The sequence below is a fragment of the Bacillus rossius genome, chromosome 7 (genome assembly GCF_032445375.1).
Source record: "Bacillus rossius redtenbacheri isolate Brsri chromosome 7, Brsri_v3, whole genome shotgun sequence".
NCBI classification, from domain to species: domain Eukaryota; kingdom Metazoa; phylum Arthropoda; class Insecta; order Phasmatodea; family Bacillidae; genus Bacillus; species Bacillus rossius.
In genome coordinates, this window is record NC_086335.1 from 17,415,502 (window position 1) to 17,433,334 (window position 17,833).

Below are 17,833 nucleotides of genomic sequence, written 5' to 3' on the forward strand. Positions count from 1 at the left end.
TGTGGTACCTACTCACAGGGGATCTGCAGTTGCTGAGGGAGCGGAGGGGGGAAGTGTGGCGTCGGCGGCGCGTGATGGGACGCGGCAGTAAACGGCGGCGGTATTTACGCCCCGCAGATGTTTCCTGTCGACCGTGTCTCCGACTGTCGCGCCAGCTCTCTATGCCAGGAGCATGTGGTTGCAGGGGGGGGGGGGGTTGGTAGAAGCTGAGGGAGGGTGACGAATGAAGGGGGTTGTCAGAGTGTGGAGAAGGAGGGAACAAAGACGGCTTCCAGTAACCCCCGAGTCACCGCGGCAGTAATGCCCGCCATTAGACGGCGTCGACAGCGGATACGCCGGTTCTTTACGCCCCACTTCCTGCGTTATGATGACAGCTTTGAATATATATACTGTATAGAAGTCGCCAGCCCAGGTTAAAATTTCTAATACGGTTTTGAGGTAGTTGGTTAATTCACCGCCGCAATCGCCACCATCTCTAGGGCATCGACTTGTGGTGGTCCCTAGCGGACAAGTCTCGAACTCTTCAAACACCCCTTCCCCCTCCCGTTGAACGACGTTGAGCTGCAGTGAATGATGGATGAGGGGAGCGGGGAATGACAGCGGGCGACAGCGCTGCGCTCTAACGTGTAAATAACAACTAAGACGATACAGGGCGTTACGGCAGCGCACTGCAGCGGTGAAGTTCCCAAGCTGCTCATCATAAGCTTCTGAAAAACGTAGAGTAAATCCTATCCACTCGCAACTTCTATACAGTATATATATTCAAAGGATGACAGTCCAGGCCATTTTGCGGGTTCATTTGGCGCCAGGCTGAACTTTACAGTCCTACCCTCGAGTGTTCTTCCATTGGTAGATTTCTCACCACGACACCTGTCCTGCCTTCGAGTGAATTGTGATTCGAGCACTTTCAGGGATACAGAAACTTCGAAGATTGATTTGATCGCAATCTAGAATGCAAAACCTTCATGCTCTTGAACTGTATTCATGATTAGACTGCCTCTCTATAACTTGAGAAAACAACGCCTAGCTAGGAGAGAAGTAAGCTCATCTGGTAGTGGCAATCAACATGAACGAAATAAATGCTCTCGCACAGAAAACAGCTAACGGAGAAGCAAACATGTGTTGAGCACACCTAGGAGTTTGAATTCTATCCTGATGCCAAATGAACCACCGGGTCTCTGAACTCTGTGCTGCTTGCTGAATGTTGATTGGAATGCAAAGAGGAGCGTGATCAGGAAAACTTGGTCCATTCCTCAAATAAGTAGCACCCGACTTCGGAAAGGTAACGTCTTGCCATCGCAGGCTGGTTCATTACAGTCGTGTGGTAGTCCAGATCGGAAGATTGCAAGTTGATTGGAGGTTCGATGTTATTACAGTATTATAGGTATGTATGTGCGACGCCTGGTTCCTGGTTGAGGAGCGGGAAGGGGGTCAATGACCAACCACCCGACATCACGGCTGCCATCTTGGATGACCTTGACCTTTCACCTTGACCTCGGTGGTCAACTTGAATCTGCCATCTTAAAATGAGCGCCCCAATCATTTTTCGTTACGCACGTCATCTTGGAGGTCATCGTTTCACTTTTAATTACTTTTAGTTACCATTTTGTACAGATCAGGGATCAAACCGAGGACAGGAATATTTTAGAGTTTTTTTTTACTATGTATGACTTTCGGAATTATTTCAGAATTTCTAGCTAAATAATTACATATTTTCAATATGACGGTCAAGACGGCATAAAAGATGGTGGGTGTCCTGGAAATAAATGATTTCTGCACCCTAGCGGGAAAAGATTATACTAATATGGCGGCAAAAAACTCTAGCAGATATAATGTGTACTATGTGACACAAGCGCTCCTTGTACCAATTACTTTAACAATATGGCGGCAGCACTCTTTCGTAGGTAATATGTGATGACTATCGCTCCTGGTAGTATGTATTGAAAAAAAAATGGTGGGCTTTTCTCAATCAGGTGATGGATTATTTGTATTATTCTTTCAAATTAAAAATAAATCCTTTTCGGCAGAGCCTACAGGCGTAGGTAGATTTCAAAGTACCCTATTTTTTAATATTTTGGAAACTTTTTTAAACTCCTGGAACATTTTAAGAACTTAATGTAGCCGACATAACTTACTATATGTTCGTCAATATTCAAAAAAATATATACAGGCTGTATCAATATTCATGTTACAACGCTTGAGGGTAGAAAGCTCTTATTATTTGCAACAATTTTTGCCAATAAACATGTTGCCGGAAATGCGTAGTTAAGCCCCTGTAGCCCTATACAGAGTCAGCGTAGACAACCCGTTGTAGAGTGTTATGTTGTGGATGTGCGGGCGTTCGAGTAGAGAAATAACCTTTTTAATCGTGGCACAGATTTTAATTTCACTCTGAAATCAATCGCAGCTTCGGCTTTGTTTCACAACATTGAAATTGTTGCATACGTTTTAACAACGTGACAGCCTAAAGCAACAGCTCAAAAACACGCCCACCTTGAGCGACACAGAGGTGGCAACGGCGATTCATGTTTTCACGGATACGCTGGAGCATGTGTGGAGTCGACCTTATGATTTCTAACGCTTCAATGGTTCGCTGTGTAAGCTCTTCTACCGTTTCTACTGGCGTAGCGTAGATAAGCCCTTTTACGTAACCCCACAGAACGAAATCTAATGGGGTTAGGTCCGGTGACCTTGGCGGCCATGCGACAGGGCCCGCTCGTCCAATCCATCGGTTTGGAAATTTTTGGTTTAAATACTCTCGCACTTGCAGGGAAAAATGAGGTGGTGCCCTGTCATGTTGGTACCACATCACACGTCGGACATGCAATGGAACCTCTTCAAGAAGACCTGGTAGTTCGTTCTGAAGGAGGTGGAGGTATCCGGCGCCGATAAGTCATCGCGGAAGAAAAAAAGGCCCGATGAGTACGCCGTCAACAATACCGGCCCACACATTAACTGAAAACGTTCCTGGCGAGCTGTAACACACGTTGCATGCGGATTGACATCATTCCAAACATGACTGTTGTGCGAATTGAGAATAGCGTCTTAAGTGAACTTGGCTTCATCGCTGAATAAAACCGCTAACTTGGGGTTCCTTAATACTCTTCGAATGTACCAACGAGAAAAGGTCATGCGAAGAGGATAGTCCGCCGGACCCATGAGTTGCACTTTTTGAAGGTGGTACGGGTACAAGAGTTGCTCATGAAGAACTCGCCAAACAGCCATTTTGTCAGCGTCCATATCGGAACCTTCTGCCCTTGTGCTTGTATCCGGACTATCGTCAAATCTCTGAAGTACATCTTCTTCAAAACTGGGAGTACGAACCCTGCGTGAAGCACCAGCATTTGGTCTTGTGACGGCACATGTACCAGTATCACGTATTCGCTGAGTAAGTCTTGAAAACATGGTGTGAGTTGGAATCCTACTACCCGGATATCCTTCTTCGTACAGACGACGGGTGGCTCGTCCATTTTGTCTAGCTTCCCCGTAAACAAGCAGCATGTCCGTGTACTCACTAAACGTGTACTCCATTGAGCTCCACTAAAACGTCGCCCTTTTCAGAACCACAGTGAAAGAATTGACACCACGAGTTTGCTTGTACGACAGAACAGTCAACGACAGACCACCAGTAATATCAAAACACGCTTCGACACTGCGATGTCACGCTGCGCAGTGCTATGGCACGGCACGAACGGAATAAAAGAGGTGAGGGCGCCACCAACGGAAGTAAAAAGGGGCGGGGGTCAGCATTCGACATCGTACAGTCCTATCGAGCGCTGCCCGGCGTCGTAAACACGTAATTCACCACAGCATCGTCTGTCTCGCACAAAGCCCAACGAGTTGCCTACGCTGACTCTTTCTGGGGCTACAGGGGCTTAACTACGCGTTTCTGGCAACATGATTACTGGCAAAAATGGTTGCAAATAATAAGAGCTTTCTACCCTCAAACGTTGTAACATGAATTTTGATACATCCTGTATTCAACATTTTCTCATATTCCACGCAGCAAAAATATTTTAAATGTTTATTTAACTTAATGCATCCAGCACTGAATTTTTTTAACGAATATCATAATATGCCTAGTATGCCTAGTCATGCAATTATGTTTAATCTTCGAGCACTATTTTTATCCCTTGCACTAATACGCGATCGTATCAATTTTATTTGGACAAAGGTTTAAGGTAACATTAAGGTGTTTATTAAATAATTCCGAAGAATTTGATACAAAGAAAGTTAATTTTTTTTATTTCAGCTCTTATTTTTACGGTAATAGTTCATTTCACCAAAAATTGTTCCAGAAATGAAAGTATGTGTATTAAAAAAAGTTATAACATTGTTTTTTCTATTCTTGTTATTTCCACCCCCGCAGTAATTGTTTGTACTATAAAAAATTGTATCAGAAAAAACGTTTTAGATAAAAAAATTAAAATTTACCAACAATTCAAACTGTTTTGATAGTGTACCTACAAAGGGAGTTATGCTATTTTTTTAAATTCTATTTTTTTTAATTCAAAACCTTGCAGCGTAATAGTTAGCCTAATCAGGATTTGTTTCGAATAAAATTTTTAGTTAAAAACTAAAACATTAACACACGATCTGTGAGAATTTTTTTGTCCTCCTATTCTTGTTTATTCTACCCCTTGCGGTAATGGTTCGTCGTATAAAAAACTATTTTAGACGAAAGTTGTAGATATTAATTTAAGGTTTTACAGTAAAACAAAACGGATTAAACAGTGCGCATGGTAAGTAAATAACAATTTTTTTAAATTCTACAGCTTAATTGGTCAACCCCCTGCAACAATGGTTCTCGTCTTGCAGTGCAGGAAAAATATCAGAGATGAAAACAGGTGCCCCAACTGGTTCGCCACATTGCCCTCACCAAAGAAAGGTTCCAAAAAAATCAATTTAAATCAGATTAAAGTTATAATGTAATGTTTAGATGAAAGATATTCAGGATTGTAACAAACAAATGTAATTTTAATTAAAACAATTATATTTTAAGTTCATAACATCATTTTATTACATAAGAGATTCACAAGGAACAGGTGAGTATGATAAAGATAAAGTATTACTGGTTACGATTTGAACTTAACACATACCTATATACATATATATATATATATATATATATATATATGTATGTATGTATATGTGTATGTGTGTATATATATATATATATGTATGTATATGTGTATGTATATATATATATATATATATATATATATATATATATATATATATATATATATATATAATTGTTTCGTTTTGGGGGGCCGCGCAAAGACTTATAAAATTAATGAAATTAACACCTTTAAAACACATAATACTAGAAAAACGTTTATATATCTGTGGATGTACACAGTAGCGTATCATTAAAATAATTACATTTCAAAGAATATTATATATTATAGGTTGATGTCGTTACAATTTAATATTTTATTATATTTTTTTGGATTTTGAGGTTACGATGGCCGAATTTATGTTCCAAGGGGAGATCACAAGTTTATGCTTCATGCCAAGAATACAATTTTAGTGAAGAAACTTTTCTGAAATGTTGTTGGCAGTATCCGAAGTAACGGCAGAAGGAGAAGACTCGCTCCTTAGGGTACGAGGTGGTATATCAGTAAATCATTATCAGGATGTATCACATCAACAAAGTGACTGCTAAACAAACGATCATAGTTATATTAAAAAATGAGACCTTGTCTAAAATAAATAACCAAACTGGTTCCCAAGGGTATTTGTTGCAAAACGCATCACTTTTGGCGGTAAATCACCTAAATTACCACATTAATCTAGTAGATATCTTTAGCACAATCTCAATTAGGTTTTCACATGATGGCTGAAAAAGTTGAAGAGGAAGGAAAATGTGACCTTACAACAAAATATAAAGATCATAGATATGACTACAAGTCTAGAAAAACAGGTTAAAAAAACTTATGACCTCAGTTTATCTTCCAAAAATTAAATATTATTCTACCTTAACACAAACAAATAAAATTTATTTTTAACTTATTGAGGCACTTCACGCATTCTTACTTGGTGATTATCGTAAATTAATGACCATTTGAACAAAAAAAGACATTACCCTATGTAAATAAAAATTAAAAAGTAACTAAGAACTCAAAACAATTAAAGGCAAATTGAAGTCAAGTTTGCCACAAAAAAAAAATGTTAAAAACTTAACAAAATGAGCATGCGCCCAGCAACAACAACATGCGATGGCACACGTGGTACCTCCTGTACACAGTCCCTGTAGTGTTCGCAACCTACAGTTATGGCACACGTGGTACCTTCTGTGCACAGTTCCGGTAGCGTTCACAACCTACAGTTATGGCACACGTGGTACCTTCTGTGCACAGTTCCGGTAGCGTTCACAACCTACAGTTATGGCAAACGTGGTACCTATTGTACACAGTTGTTGTAGCATTCACAACCTACAGTTATGGCACACGTGGTACCTTCTGTACACAGTTCCGGTAGCGTTCACAACCTACAGTTATGGCACACCTCTCTCGTAAAAACTAACAATTTTTCAAATGAGCGATTACCAAATACTCCTTGCTTAAAATATTACAAATAAGAAAACTATAAACAAAACACCAAAAATTACTAAAGCGGAACAAATGCATTATGCGTTCAATGGCGCCTCACAACACCATAAATAAATATAGATATAAATATGGGCGCGTATAAAATACTCAAAATTAAAGCACCACAGACAAGTTTGCAGTGGTATGCTTAACGCCTTAATATTAAAAGAAGTCCATACTCAACTTAAAAACTTCCTGCATTTTTAACCCCGCTAAAACCAAATAATACTAGCTTTATTACAGCAAAGATGAGTATTTTTATGTTATAGTACTGCGGACTAGAATACTGTTAAGATATATATTCTGATAATTCAAAAATCCCATTAATTTGATTTACGAGTATAATCTAAGTGTCTCATTTCTTAGTAGCCAATCTTTGGTAATCAATAGTATCGTTTGAAATAAACAAAAAAAACTTTTAATTGTTTTTTTGTAAAAGTTCTTTAGTTCAGAAGAAATTTTACATTTAGTTTTTGCGGTTATTCAACTTTTCACCGCCTTTACGTTTTGCAAGTCACTAGTTTTATAGGTATACTAAAGCTTTAACAAATTCAATCCCATCATTAGATTTCTTATCAGACAATCATTTCATCTAACTTCTGAGACAATTTTTAAATAGATGTATTGATTAAAAAATCAAGAACAAACATTTTGTTTTTAAATGTAAATATTTACCAATTAGATTTTTGTAAAATAAAAGACGTTCTTGTACAAAAATCAAACAATTTCAGTTCCAGCCACGTTTTCTGAAATTCGATTGTCATTTTATAATCACACTACAAGTTTTTTTTATTTGTAGGTAAACTAATATAAGGTTCTTATTTTAAGGAGTATTTGTAAAACAAGTTTTTAGTGTATTCAGGATTTATAAAAACTTTTCATTTTAACTAAACCTTGTTGGAAGAAAATCTTGTAATTTAGGGCCTTGACAGATAAATGCTTAATCATTGATCAATAATTGGTTTTAATTTTTCTATTTAATTAAAATCTTGTATAATAGGCGTTCTTTAATCTTAGTTGGTGAAATTCTGTTTTCATTGTTTGTGTTTCTCTCTTAAATGTATACTTTGTTGAAAGTGTGTTGACAATCACTAGAATGTTGAAGTTTTAGAATATATTTTTATCAGTTCTAAGCAAAATTAAATCCATTTATCAATTATTAGACTTGTTCAACCTAATAAGTTATTTAGCAAATATTATTTTTAAAGCCTATACATTAAAAAAATCAAAATATTACACATATATTTCTACAAACATATTCTTTAATTCAAAACCCTACTTAACAAAGTTGTTTTGAACATTTATAAAAATACCAATAATACTCGTGTAGGCTTGAACACATTTTTGGAACAATAATAATCCAACATTTTCTAATTGACTATTTAGAACAAAAATTGTTTTTTTTTTTAGATATTTTTTATATTTTATAATACAAAATTTAATAAATATTTGTTGACAAACAGAAACTAAATACTTTATCCTGAACTATTTATTAAATAATGAAACTGTTTAGTTGGGCCCTGTGTACGATGAGGAGAAAGTTTGAAACAGAGCATCGTAAATGTCAGTGACATTAATATGGATATGGATTTTACTAAATGTGTTATTAGGGCCAAAATAAACACAAACATTTATGGCTAGTGGAAACCTGTCGCGACTAGTTAAACCATTTTGATACATAATGCATTTTCAGTTGCCAAACCTTTACGTCGTTACAATCATTCATAACGACAATCACTGACAGTATTTGTGTGATTTTATGAAGACGTGAACATCAAGAGTGATTAAATTAATTTAACATCAACTGAAATATAATTGAAAAAGTAGTCTAATATTTTGGAGCGCATACGCCAATTACAGAATCCGTCAAATCAGACAATAAAAATAAAAATTCAATCACATAAACTATTATCAACATACCGTTTAGGGAGCGATAAAAATTAGCAGGCACAACAGAACATTAAATTCCACATATGCTACAATAAAAGTAAAGTGTTTTAATTTAGCTGTAAGTTGCTAGAATAATTAATCTCTCCGACAGCAGACGCGACCAAGCGATAGCTAATAAGCTTTCCCAGATAACACTTTTTAAGCTTTTAATAATATATCATATAAGTACTTTAACTGGAAAAAAATAAAAATAACATATGCAAATTTTTAGTAATACCTCATTTTTTTAGAGTAATATTTTAAAGAAGTATAATTTGTGTAGTTTAACTTAGCCTTGCTAGAAAACCAAATCGTACAATAGGTCTCGTTTGAAGTACAAAACAAAGAATAACACATGGTTAAGTACATTAATTAAGTTGTTAAACTAAATAAAATTGGATTATATGTAAAAATACTCATCAATATGCATTTACTTATTATCAGAGGTCAATGTTGATCACTACGCTGTAATTGTACATATACACTGCGTTATTGTTTAGTGCACAATATTCATTTAAGTAAATTTGCAACAAGTATTTGTAAAAGTTCAAAATGCATAGTCATAAAAACTTAATAAATTCACACACGCTTAGGGGTATGTTTTGTACGGCACTAGTTTAACATATCGTCATGTGTTTATATCATATATTTGTGGTATATCATTGTTTATGATGGTTGAGAGATCAATTAATTCGACCAACAAATTAAACTTTGTTTTTTCATACTATGTTAGTTCAGTCAGTTTAAAGGGTGAGAAAATTAAAGATTTTTTTAAAGTATAAGCTAAAGCTACGAACAATGAACTGCTTTATGTAGTTTAATTAACTAGAAAAATACACTATAATAATTTCTGCTACATACATATGTGTAGAAATTACAAATTTAAAAAAAAAAGTTTCCTTAAAAAAATTGTAAAAATAAATCATAATCATACTCTTTCTGCTGTTAAATAGGTCTTCTTTGATCCTTAAAAGTTATAAACAAGTTATTTGCTTTTTAAAAATAAATAACTTTACTTACGAAGTTCATATCAAAATAATATTTCATTATAAATTTTTTAACATCCGATGTGTCTTCTACCAATCTATATGTTTTTTTGTAATAATTACGTTCGCCATTTTCGCTTTTTCTGGACAAGGTTCTGATTTTCTTAATCTATAAAAAATACAACATTTATGTTTTGACCTGGCATATGTATAAACTATTTTCTGGAATATCGATTCATCTAACATGTAAATACGTATGACTGCGCTAATGACTTCGGTGTCATCATAATCCTCTAATATTACTTGACCAACGTAGTTGGAAGGGAGCAGCCAATGTTCGACAGTGTGACAGGGTCTTCAGACATGGTCCTTTTGCCGCTCTCCGGAGCTTTCGTGCTTACATCGGCGTGCGACGAGACGAAGAATGAAAACATCGCGTAGCGCATTTAAACCCAACTACTGGAAACGGGCCCCAAATACGAATCACAAAAATTTACCATGTAAAACATCAATGCATTATTTCGATTGTATGATTTAAGAAGCGCGCATGCGCAGTTAACTTAAGCGATTGTATGAACGATATGTATGGATTCCTAATTAAACTTTTTGGGGACAAACCACTCTTTATAAGTTTACAATATACGTTTTGTTATTTAAATGACGATTTATTTATAACGTGTAGTATTCGTTTAGCCAAAAAAAAAATAAATAAAAATTCTGTACAAATTGGCAAGATAAAATATGTTATACAGTTACATAATTGAAAAAAGTTGTTATCAAATAATTATTAACTATGCGTATGGTTAAACTGTTCGTGTAAAATTTAACCGATAATCAGATGAAATGTTTTACGATTGAGTGATTTCAATATTAGAGTGTCAAAAGTAATCAACTTTAAGTGATTTTTATAACCAACACACGCACTCAACTTTTAGTTCTCTCGGCCACAATACATCGCTCACCTTCGCGCGAACTGAGCCCTGAAGTTCTACCCGGGGAGTTTCAAGTGCCCAGCTGGTAGGAGCGCAGCGCAGGTGTGGTCGCCACTCGCCAGGCGGGGGTGGCACGAGTACCAGAGGACCTTCCTCGCCCTCGAGGCCTGCCTAGTGGTGGGCGGGGGGGGGAGGGCAGTCAGGTACTGCACAGCTGGTCTGTCAGTGGAGGAGCAGAGAGCTCGCGTGTGGGTGGTCCTGCCTGTCACCCCGCCAGGCCAGTTGGAACAGTGGTGACACTAGTGTGTTGCATGAGCAGGACGCTAGCCCTGGCTTCTGGAGGTTGTAACACCAGCCCTTCAACTGTAAGGAACATCCTGATATGGATGCAACACTGTCGACGGTATAACAGTGTTACGAAGCGTGCCGGAACCAAGGCTGCGGTGCGAGCCAGGCGCCTGCTGATCGGTCATCCTGGCCGGTGTCTCCCTGGCGACTTGGCAGCAGCGCGCGGCTCTTCTATTGCTGTCCACCCCGCGGCTTTCTGGAGGTCTCTGCGGGCTTGGAGTGACGTGACTCCCGGCGCGTTTCTGGATGCTTCGGGCGTCGGGTCGGCCCGGGATCACGCGACACGTCCATTCCTGAAGGACGGCCAACTGGTATAAAAGCGGCGATGTCAGCCTCCGTGGGGGTTCCTAGAGGGAAGTGAAGTGAAGTGTGAGTCCAGCGAAGAGGGAGAGTGGTGCGTGTGGCACCAATTAGAGCGGTACTGTGTGTGGACAGTTGTGAGGTAAGACGAGCATCACTGTTGAGCCTAGCTGCAGTGAGCTGCGATCTGTAGACTTTTCAGATATGTAGAGATTTGTGAACAGACATTAAGTATGGTTTTTTTTGTTAGTAATGTAAATATTTGTAACAAATAAAACTGTATTAAATTAATTGGGCTATGCTTACGAACCCGTTTTCACCACTCGTAACAATAAAAAATACATGAACTTTAGAAAAAATGTTTACGAAACTGTATAGTTAACCTTTTACAAACGTGGTTTGTGATGTATAAATAAATATTTTGATCTAAAACATGCATTTATTCAAAAAAATAACTATTCTACTTCTAACAGCTTCAGGATTCCTGTAACAATATTTCCAAAGTCTTCGCCACTGAAACCCAAAAATGTCATTTTTTCTATAGCACTAAACTAAGATATTCTCACAACAAACGCCAATTTAGTATTAAAGTCTCTTGTTTGTAAAAATGTTAAAATTTTATTTCTTGGCTTTTATGTGGGTATTACGTATCTAATTTTGTCGTATTTTATTGCAGTTACCTTACATAAAAATGATTCTTTGGAGTCTGGTAGAACAGTAACTATTGCCCAGTTAGTTTTTTAACGCCAATAGGCCTCGACAAGGATATTCATTTAAGATATCAAATGTATTTAATGGTTATTCCAATCAAATATCAAACTGAAAAAAAAACGCTTTTTACAAAAGTCAACTCGAAAACAGGAACTTAATGTACGCCATTTTATTTATAGGGAGGAAACAAACAAGTTAGATATTAGTCAAAATGATTATTTATTTTTTTCAATTAACGTTAAGAGGCACTGACTAACTTGATTCGTGCACATGAGCGCGGAGTGCGTCGTTCAAGCAGCGGCTCGCAACGCCGGGTCATGTCGGCCCCCCTGACGCGCTCTTCGCCGTGTCAGCGGCTGGACCGGACACTCCCCCATTACCCGGGCTGTGTCCTGTCCGCGGGCGACAGGAATACCGCGGCGGTGGCGGGCCTGCCCAGACCCTCCGTCACCGCCGTCGCCGCTGACAACACTTCACCGTCTCCGGGCCACAGTGGCGCAAGCACCAGCTTCACGCAATGCATAGCCGTAGGGACTGGACAAATTCGCGGTTTCAATGACCACTAGGATAGACTCCACGATTCTCCATGTACTCGGGCAACTATCACCTGGTCATTGGCTACCGACTCGGGACACCTGTTTACTGCTATTCTTATGATTCGATACTTCTTTTGTTGAGTGTTTGCCGTTGGCTCAGAGTCATTCAGGTAAATTGCGGTCCAATCACTGACGCAGCATTAAGCCAAACGAGTTTTGGATTCCAGCCTATCTCGAAAGGAATCCGCGAATTTTTCCGGTCTCTATGCATAGGGATGCTTGCAGCGGTTGTTCCCATTGCCAGATAACCGCGGGCCCGGAACAGTCCCGAGTTACGGACTGCCGTCCATCAGCTATGCTAATGATGCCTGATGTTCAGGTTATAAGATGAGGAGTTTATGAGATGGTAGTTTGTTATGTTCGTTCAATGCAGTGGAGTTGCACTAGGAGTTCGAAACTGTGCTGTGTGTGTGCCAAGCAGGGGCGGCTCCAAAGCAAGGGAAGCCGTCCAACAGCCCGGGACCACGCACCTAGCAGGTTCCCGAGCCTAGCGGGGCTATGCACACAGCAGATACCCTAGCCTAGCACTGCCCCGCGCCTACAAGGGCCCACGCTAGGACAACGCAGTGCCTAGGGGGGCCACGCGTATAGCACTACACCGATAGTATCAGGGCCTCGCGCCTTGTAGGGCCATCTGTCTAAAAGGTTCCCGCACCCAGCAGGGCGCCGCCGATAGCAGAGCCACGCATCTAGCGTGTCAACAAGATACAGAACCTTTAAAAATTACTTTATTCAACCTGTGACGTGTACCACGGGATGTTAGAAGTTTAGTTTACTATCGGGTATACGTTTTTAATTAGGGTAGTACCGGGATAGATGGACCACCGGGAGAGACGGACCACTGCTAATATTTCATAAACCAGTCGCTATAATGCAGCTGTACACAGTTTGTTCGATGATGGTGGACGCGTAACTATTGTGATTAAGTTTTTGGAATGTTATGTAACCCAGTTTACAAGTAAAACGTGCCTATTGTAACGAGGTAGGTGAAAAACTTTTTAATGCATTCAGTTCTTTTAATGTTTTGACTATTTTAATGCATGATTTTATTATAATCACATTGTAAAGGGTATATTTTAACTTTCTGCTTTACTGTAAGTTTACGTGGAGTTTTTTTTCCAAAGAATACCGTATTTTTTGACTGGTCCATCTCTCCCATAGTTTTGGGATAGATGGACCAGACACATTTAGGGATAGACGGACCACTTATTTTAGTGGTGTACATGGTATACTCGTATATGTGTAGTGTGAACGGGGTATTTTGAAGGAATAGTAGCCTATAAAAATAATATGTGGATAAAGATTTTAAAATTATTGTGGAAGCCGGTTGTGGCAGAAGAATTTTGTATATAAATAACTGGCCTACATACATAAAATAAAAATAAAAATTTAATATATGCTATTTTAATAATTGATAACTTATTTTAATTTTGTATATATATACATATAAATAACTGGCCTACATACATAAAATCAAAATCAAAATTTAATATATGCTATTTTAATAATTGATAACTTATTTTAAAAAAAAACTCGTTTGATTCTCCGGCAAACATTTTACTCTTTTAATTATAATAAAAATGAATACAGTAATTTAAAACGTTTGTCGGAAAATTATACTAACAGATATAGATAATTGTGATACTTAGGGCACCGTGGTTTGTTTTCCTTAATGTTGTTACAGCAGCTAGGCGCATTGCTTCGGAAATTGTACACTAATAAATCCTTATGTGATAATTTAAATAATGTATTTTATTTAAATATGTCTTCTTAAAACCATGAGACATGCTGTTTTTACTAGTTTTATCAGTAGACTATAGTAGTTAATTTTTTGGGTCCTTTTTTCCCCCCAGGATAATGCCCACATTTTACCAGCGTAAAGGCATTTCTACTCGAGGCCTATGGACAAAGGAGAGTCCACATAGAGCGGAGAAGGTTCATTTATTCCTCCATATTGTATTTTCAAGGGCAAGACGAGTACACAGATGGAATGCCTCTGGGATCTGTGCTTAAGATGTCACAATAATCAGCCTATGTAAATTCTGAAATTTTTTTGATTGGCTTCGAAACCATTTCACCCCAAGAAAATCACAAGGATATGTTCTACTAATAGTGGATGGCCATATATCACACACTAGCAACACAGAAATGCTCGAATTTGCAGAGAGCAACGGAATAATTTTGTTGAGTCTCCCAAGCCACACAACACATTGGCTCCAACCATTAGACCGGGTATTTTTTAAGTCTCTGAAGTCATACTACTTTAAGGCATGCAAAAACTTCATGGCAAACAACCCTTCAAGAAAACTAACAAGGCTACAGTTCGGAGAAATGCTGAGTGCTGCCTGGAACAAGTCAGCATCAGTTGAAAATGGCATCTCTGCATTTAGAGCTACAGGAATTATACCTTTCAACCCTAATGTAATCCCAGAACATGCTTTTCTTACAAACACCAATGGGCAGAAACTAACTTCAGATGGGACCCAACCAGAAACTGAACATATTGATACACCGACTGAACAAAGTTCTAGAACATGTTTTGTAGTAAATTCAGGAGAGAATATTTCGTCTTTCCAAGGGACTTCTCAAAGTTCTCTTCCAGGATTTTGATAGAGAACCTCTCCTATTTGCCTGTGACTTCTCAAAATTCTCTTCCAGGGAACTCAACAGAGAACATTTCACCGTCCCTTGGGATTTCCGATAGTGAGACAGCTTACGTAAAAAGATGCAATGTTGATACACCTGAAAAGATACCGCAAATCATTTCGTCGAAAGAGTTAACACCCAGAAAAATGTTGTATGATATTTCTCCAGTGCCCTTGGTAAAGAAAGCTAAATTAGTACGACGAAGAGGTAAACTAGCACATATAGCCAAAATTCTCAACTCTCCTAAAAACGTAGCAGTGTTAAAGGAGAAGAAAACAAACACGAAAAGAAGAGCAAGAAAATAAATTGAACAAAAGAGCGGAACGAGAAAAATGCAAACAAGTAAAAGAACAAAAAGAGAAAAAAAAAAAAAACAAGCCAAATTTAACATCAGGACACATCATACAAAAGATGAGAAAAATCAAATTTTCTACGAGAAGAGGAAGAAGAAATAAAGGAAATTCAAGCCTGCCTTATTCATCGGAAAGTGAAGACTCTCCAGTTCTAGATGATGAAAGTGACGATGGTCTACCAGAAGAGTGGAATGAAAATGAATGTGTTGGTTGCGGAGCAGATTATAACGAAACACAAAAGTGCGACGTGTGGTTTCAGTGTGTAATGTGTCATTATTGTCTTCATGAAGGCTGCAGTCAATATGAAAATGTGTGTCACGAATGTGGAAAAAAAATACTTAAAGGAAGGCGTAGGGCAGAGTGAATATTTCATTTGGAAGCACAATATTTTAATATTTAGATTTTAGTTTGATTGATAGTTAACTGTATTTTAATGCCGTTTTCCTTATCAGCTGAAATAAGTTACTAAAATAATATTTTTACTATTGTTTTAAAATCATATTTAATATTTTGTTACTGTCCCTAGCAATGCCTTTATTGTATTAAAAAAGTTAAAAAAGTGAAATGTTGTATTAAGAAAAATATGACTTTCTAATAAAATTTTATAATTCCTGGTCCATCTAACCCATACCATGTGAACCATCTCACCAATAGGACTGTGGGATAGATGGACCATGCAACCTTTTTTTAAAAAGGTTTAAAGTTATACAAAATATTCAGAATCAACATATTTATGTCCCAAAACGTAAAGGAAACATCACTGCGCTTCATTTGGACTAATAATATATGTAGTTGAACACAAATATTCAGAATAATATATAAAACAAAAAACATGGTCCATCTCTCCCGGAACTACCTACTGTAACATAGGCAATTGTAATACCAAGTTTTTTTTAAGCTAGTTCATATTTGTGTAAAGTCATATTAAAATAAAAATGAAAACTGCTGCCGTCTAATAAAAAAAATTGTATACCAAGCCATAATATATTTTCATTTTCATCTACTAGTTTACTTTATATTTTCATCTTTCACTTCATAATTTTTATTTTGTTGTTATATTTATTTGTAAATTTTAGTATTTCCCTTAATCTCGTCGAACTAATGAACTACTTACATTTACGTTACTCCCGCTCTTTTGTCCTTATATTCTGCTGTAGTCAACTAAGCATACGATTATGCTTGGTGTCAGAGTCAATAAATAAGTCGACCTGAGCCAGATTAGGAATAAGAATTGATAGGGATCGGAATATTTTGCGGATTTTATTTGCGATAAGCTAAGTTTCATATACATATATAATATGTTATTATATTTTCTAACCGTTCATCTGAAAGACTCTGGTCCAATGAGAAACCTTCAACCAAATACTCATATTATCGTATCACAGGTAAACCAGTTGAGAAGACTAACAATTCAGCGGAATGTACAAAGGATTGTGCAGCTTATCGTTAGGGACCGGAAAAATTCGCGGGTTCAATTAACTCTAGGATTAACTTTATAGTTCTACGTACACTCGGTCAAATGTCACCCTCTCATTGGCTGCTGTCTTGTGGAGGTGTCCCAACATAGCGGCCTGTGATTCGATACAACTTCAGTTGAGTGTTTCTCACTGGCCCATAGTCGTCCAGGTGAGTTGTGAGCCAATAGCAGAGGCAGCACTGAGGTATAACTATTTGAATTTCAGGCTGTTGTGAAATGAATCCGCGAATTTTTCCTGTCTCTACTTATCGTTTACTTTTCTAGTCCCAGCAAATTTGTTAAGACGGCTCGAGTTAGAATGCGCCGGCGATGAGAGGCAGGCGAGCCGACACAGGACTCGAACCACGACCCGCGCGGCAGAGGCGGGCCTCAATGCAGGTCTGCACTAGCCCCCCGGAGGATATTTGACGAACAACATATTGAAAATAATTAATCAAAACGAATCCTAACTTAATTTTCAGAGATTATGTTTTGTCAATATGTATTAAGATATTTTATTATCCTTTCCTAATATTATAATCCAGTTGGATTTATAAATGATAATGATAAAATTCCTGTAAATTCGCGTCATTACATGAGACAATATATATTTTTGAAAGTTTTTATAGTAATGAATAGAGACCTGCAAAATTCGCGGATTCATTCGGTGATAGGCTAGAATTCAAACACATATACCTCTTAGATAATTTTGTTATTGGCTTACTGTTCATCTGGACTAATCTCAACCAGTTATAAACCCTCAACCAAAGAATGATAGAATCACAGACAAACCAGCTGAGACGACTAACAAGTCGGCAGCCAATGAACTTGCGTTATTTGCCCGAGTGTACAGGGGTATGTGCAGTCTATCCTGAAGGCCATCGAAACCGCAAATTTTGCAGGTCTGTTGTAATGAATCATGAAAACTCATTTTAAATATAAAATATATTGACCAGCACTTAAGTTGCATGCTGATAATGATT

At 37.6% G+C, this 17,833-nt stretch overlaps 1 protein-coding gene across 1 annotated transcript in view; it reads left to right on the forward strand.

The window, feature by feature from the left end:
- LOC134534408 (caldesmon-like) overlaps positions 1-17,833 on the forward strand; it is a 74,158-nt gene that overhangs the window by 32,226 nt on the left and 24,099 nt on the right. Inside the window, exons 6-7 of the mRNA XM_063372873.1 lie at positions 10,563-10,733; positions 12,095-12,326. Coding sequence (XP_063228943.1) covers positions 10,563-10,733; positions 12,095-12,326 — 403 coding nt within the window. The remainder of the gene's footprint in view (positions 1-10,562; positions 10,734-12,094; positions 12,327-17,833) is intronic.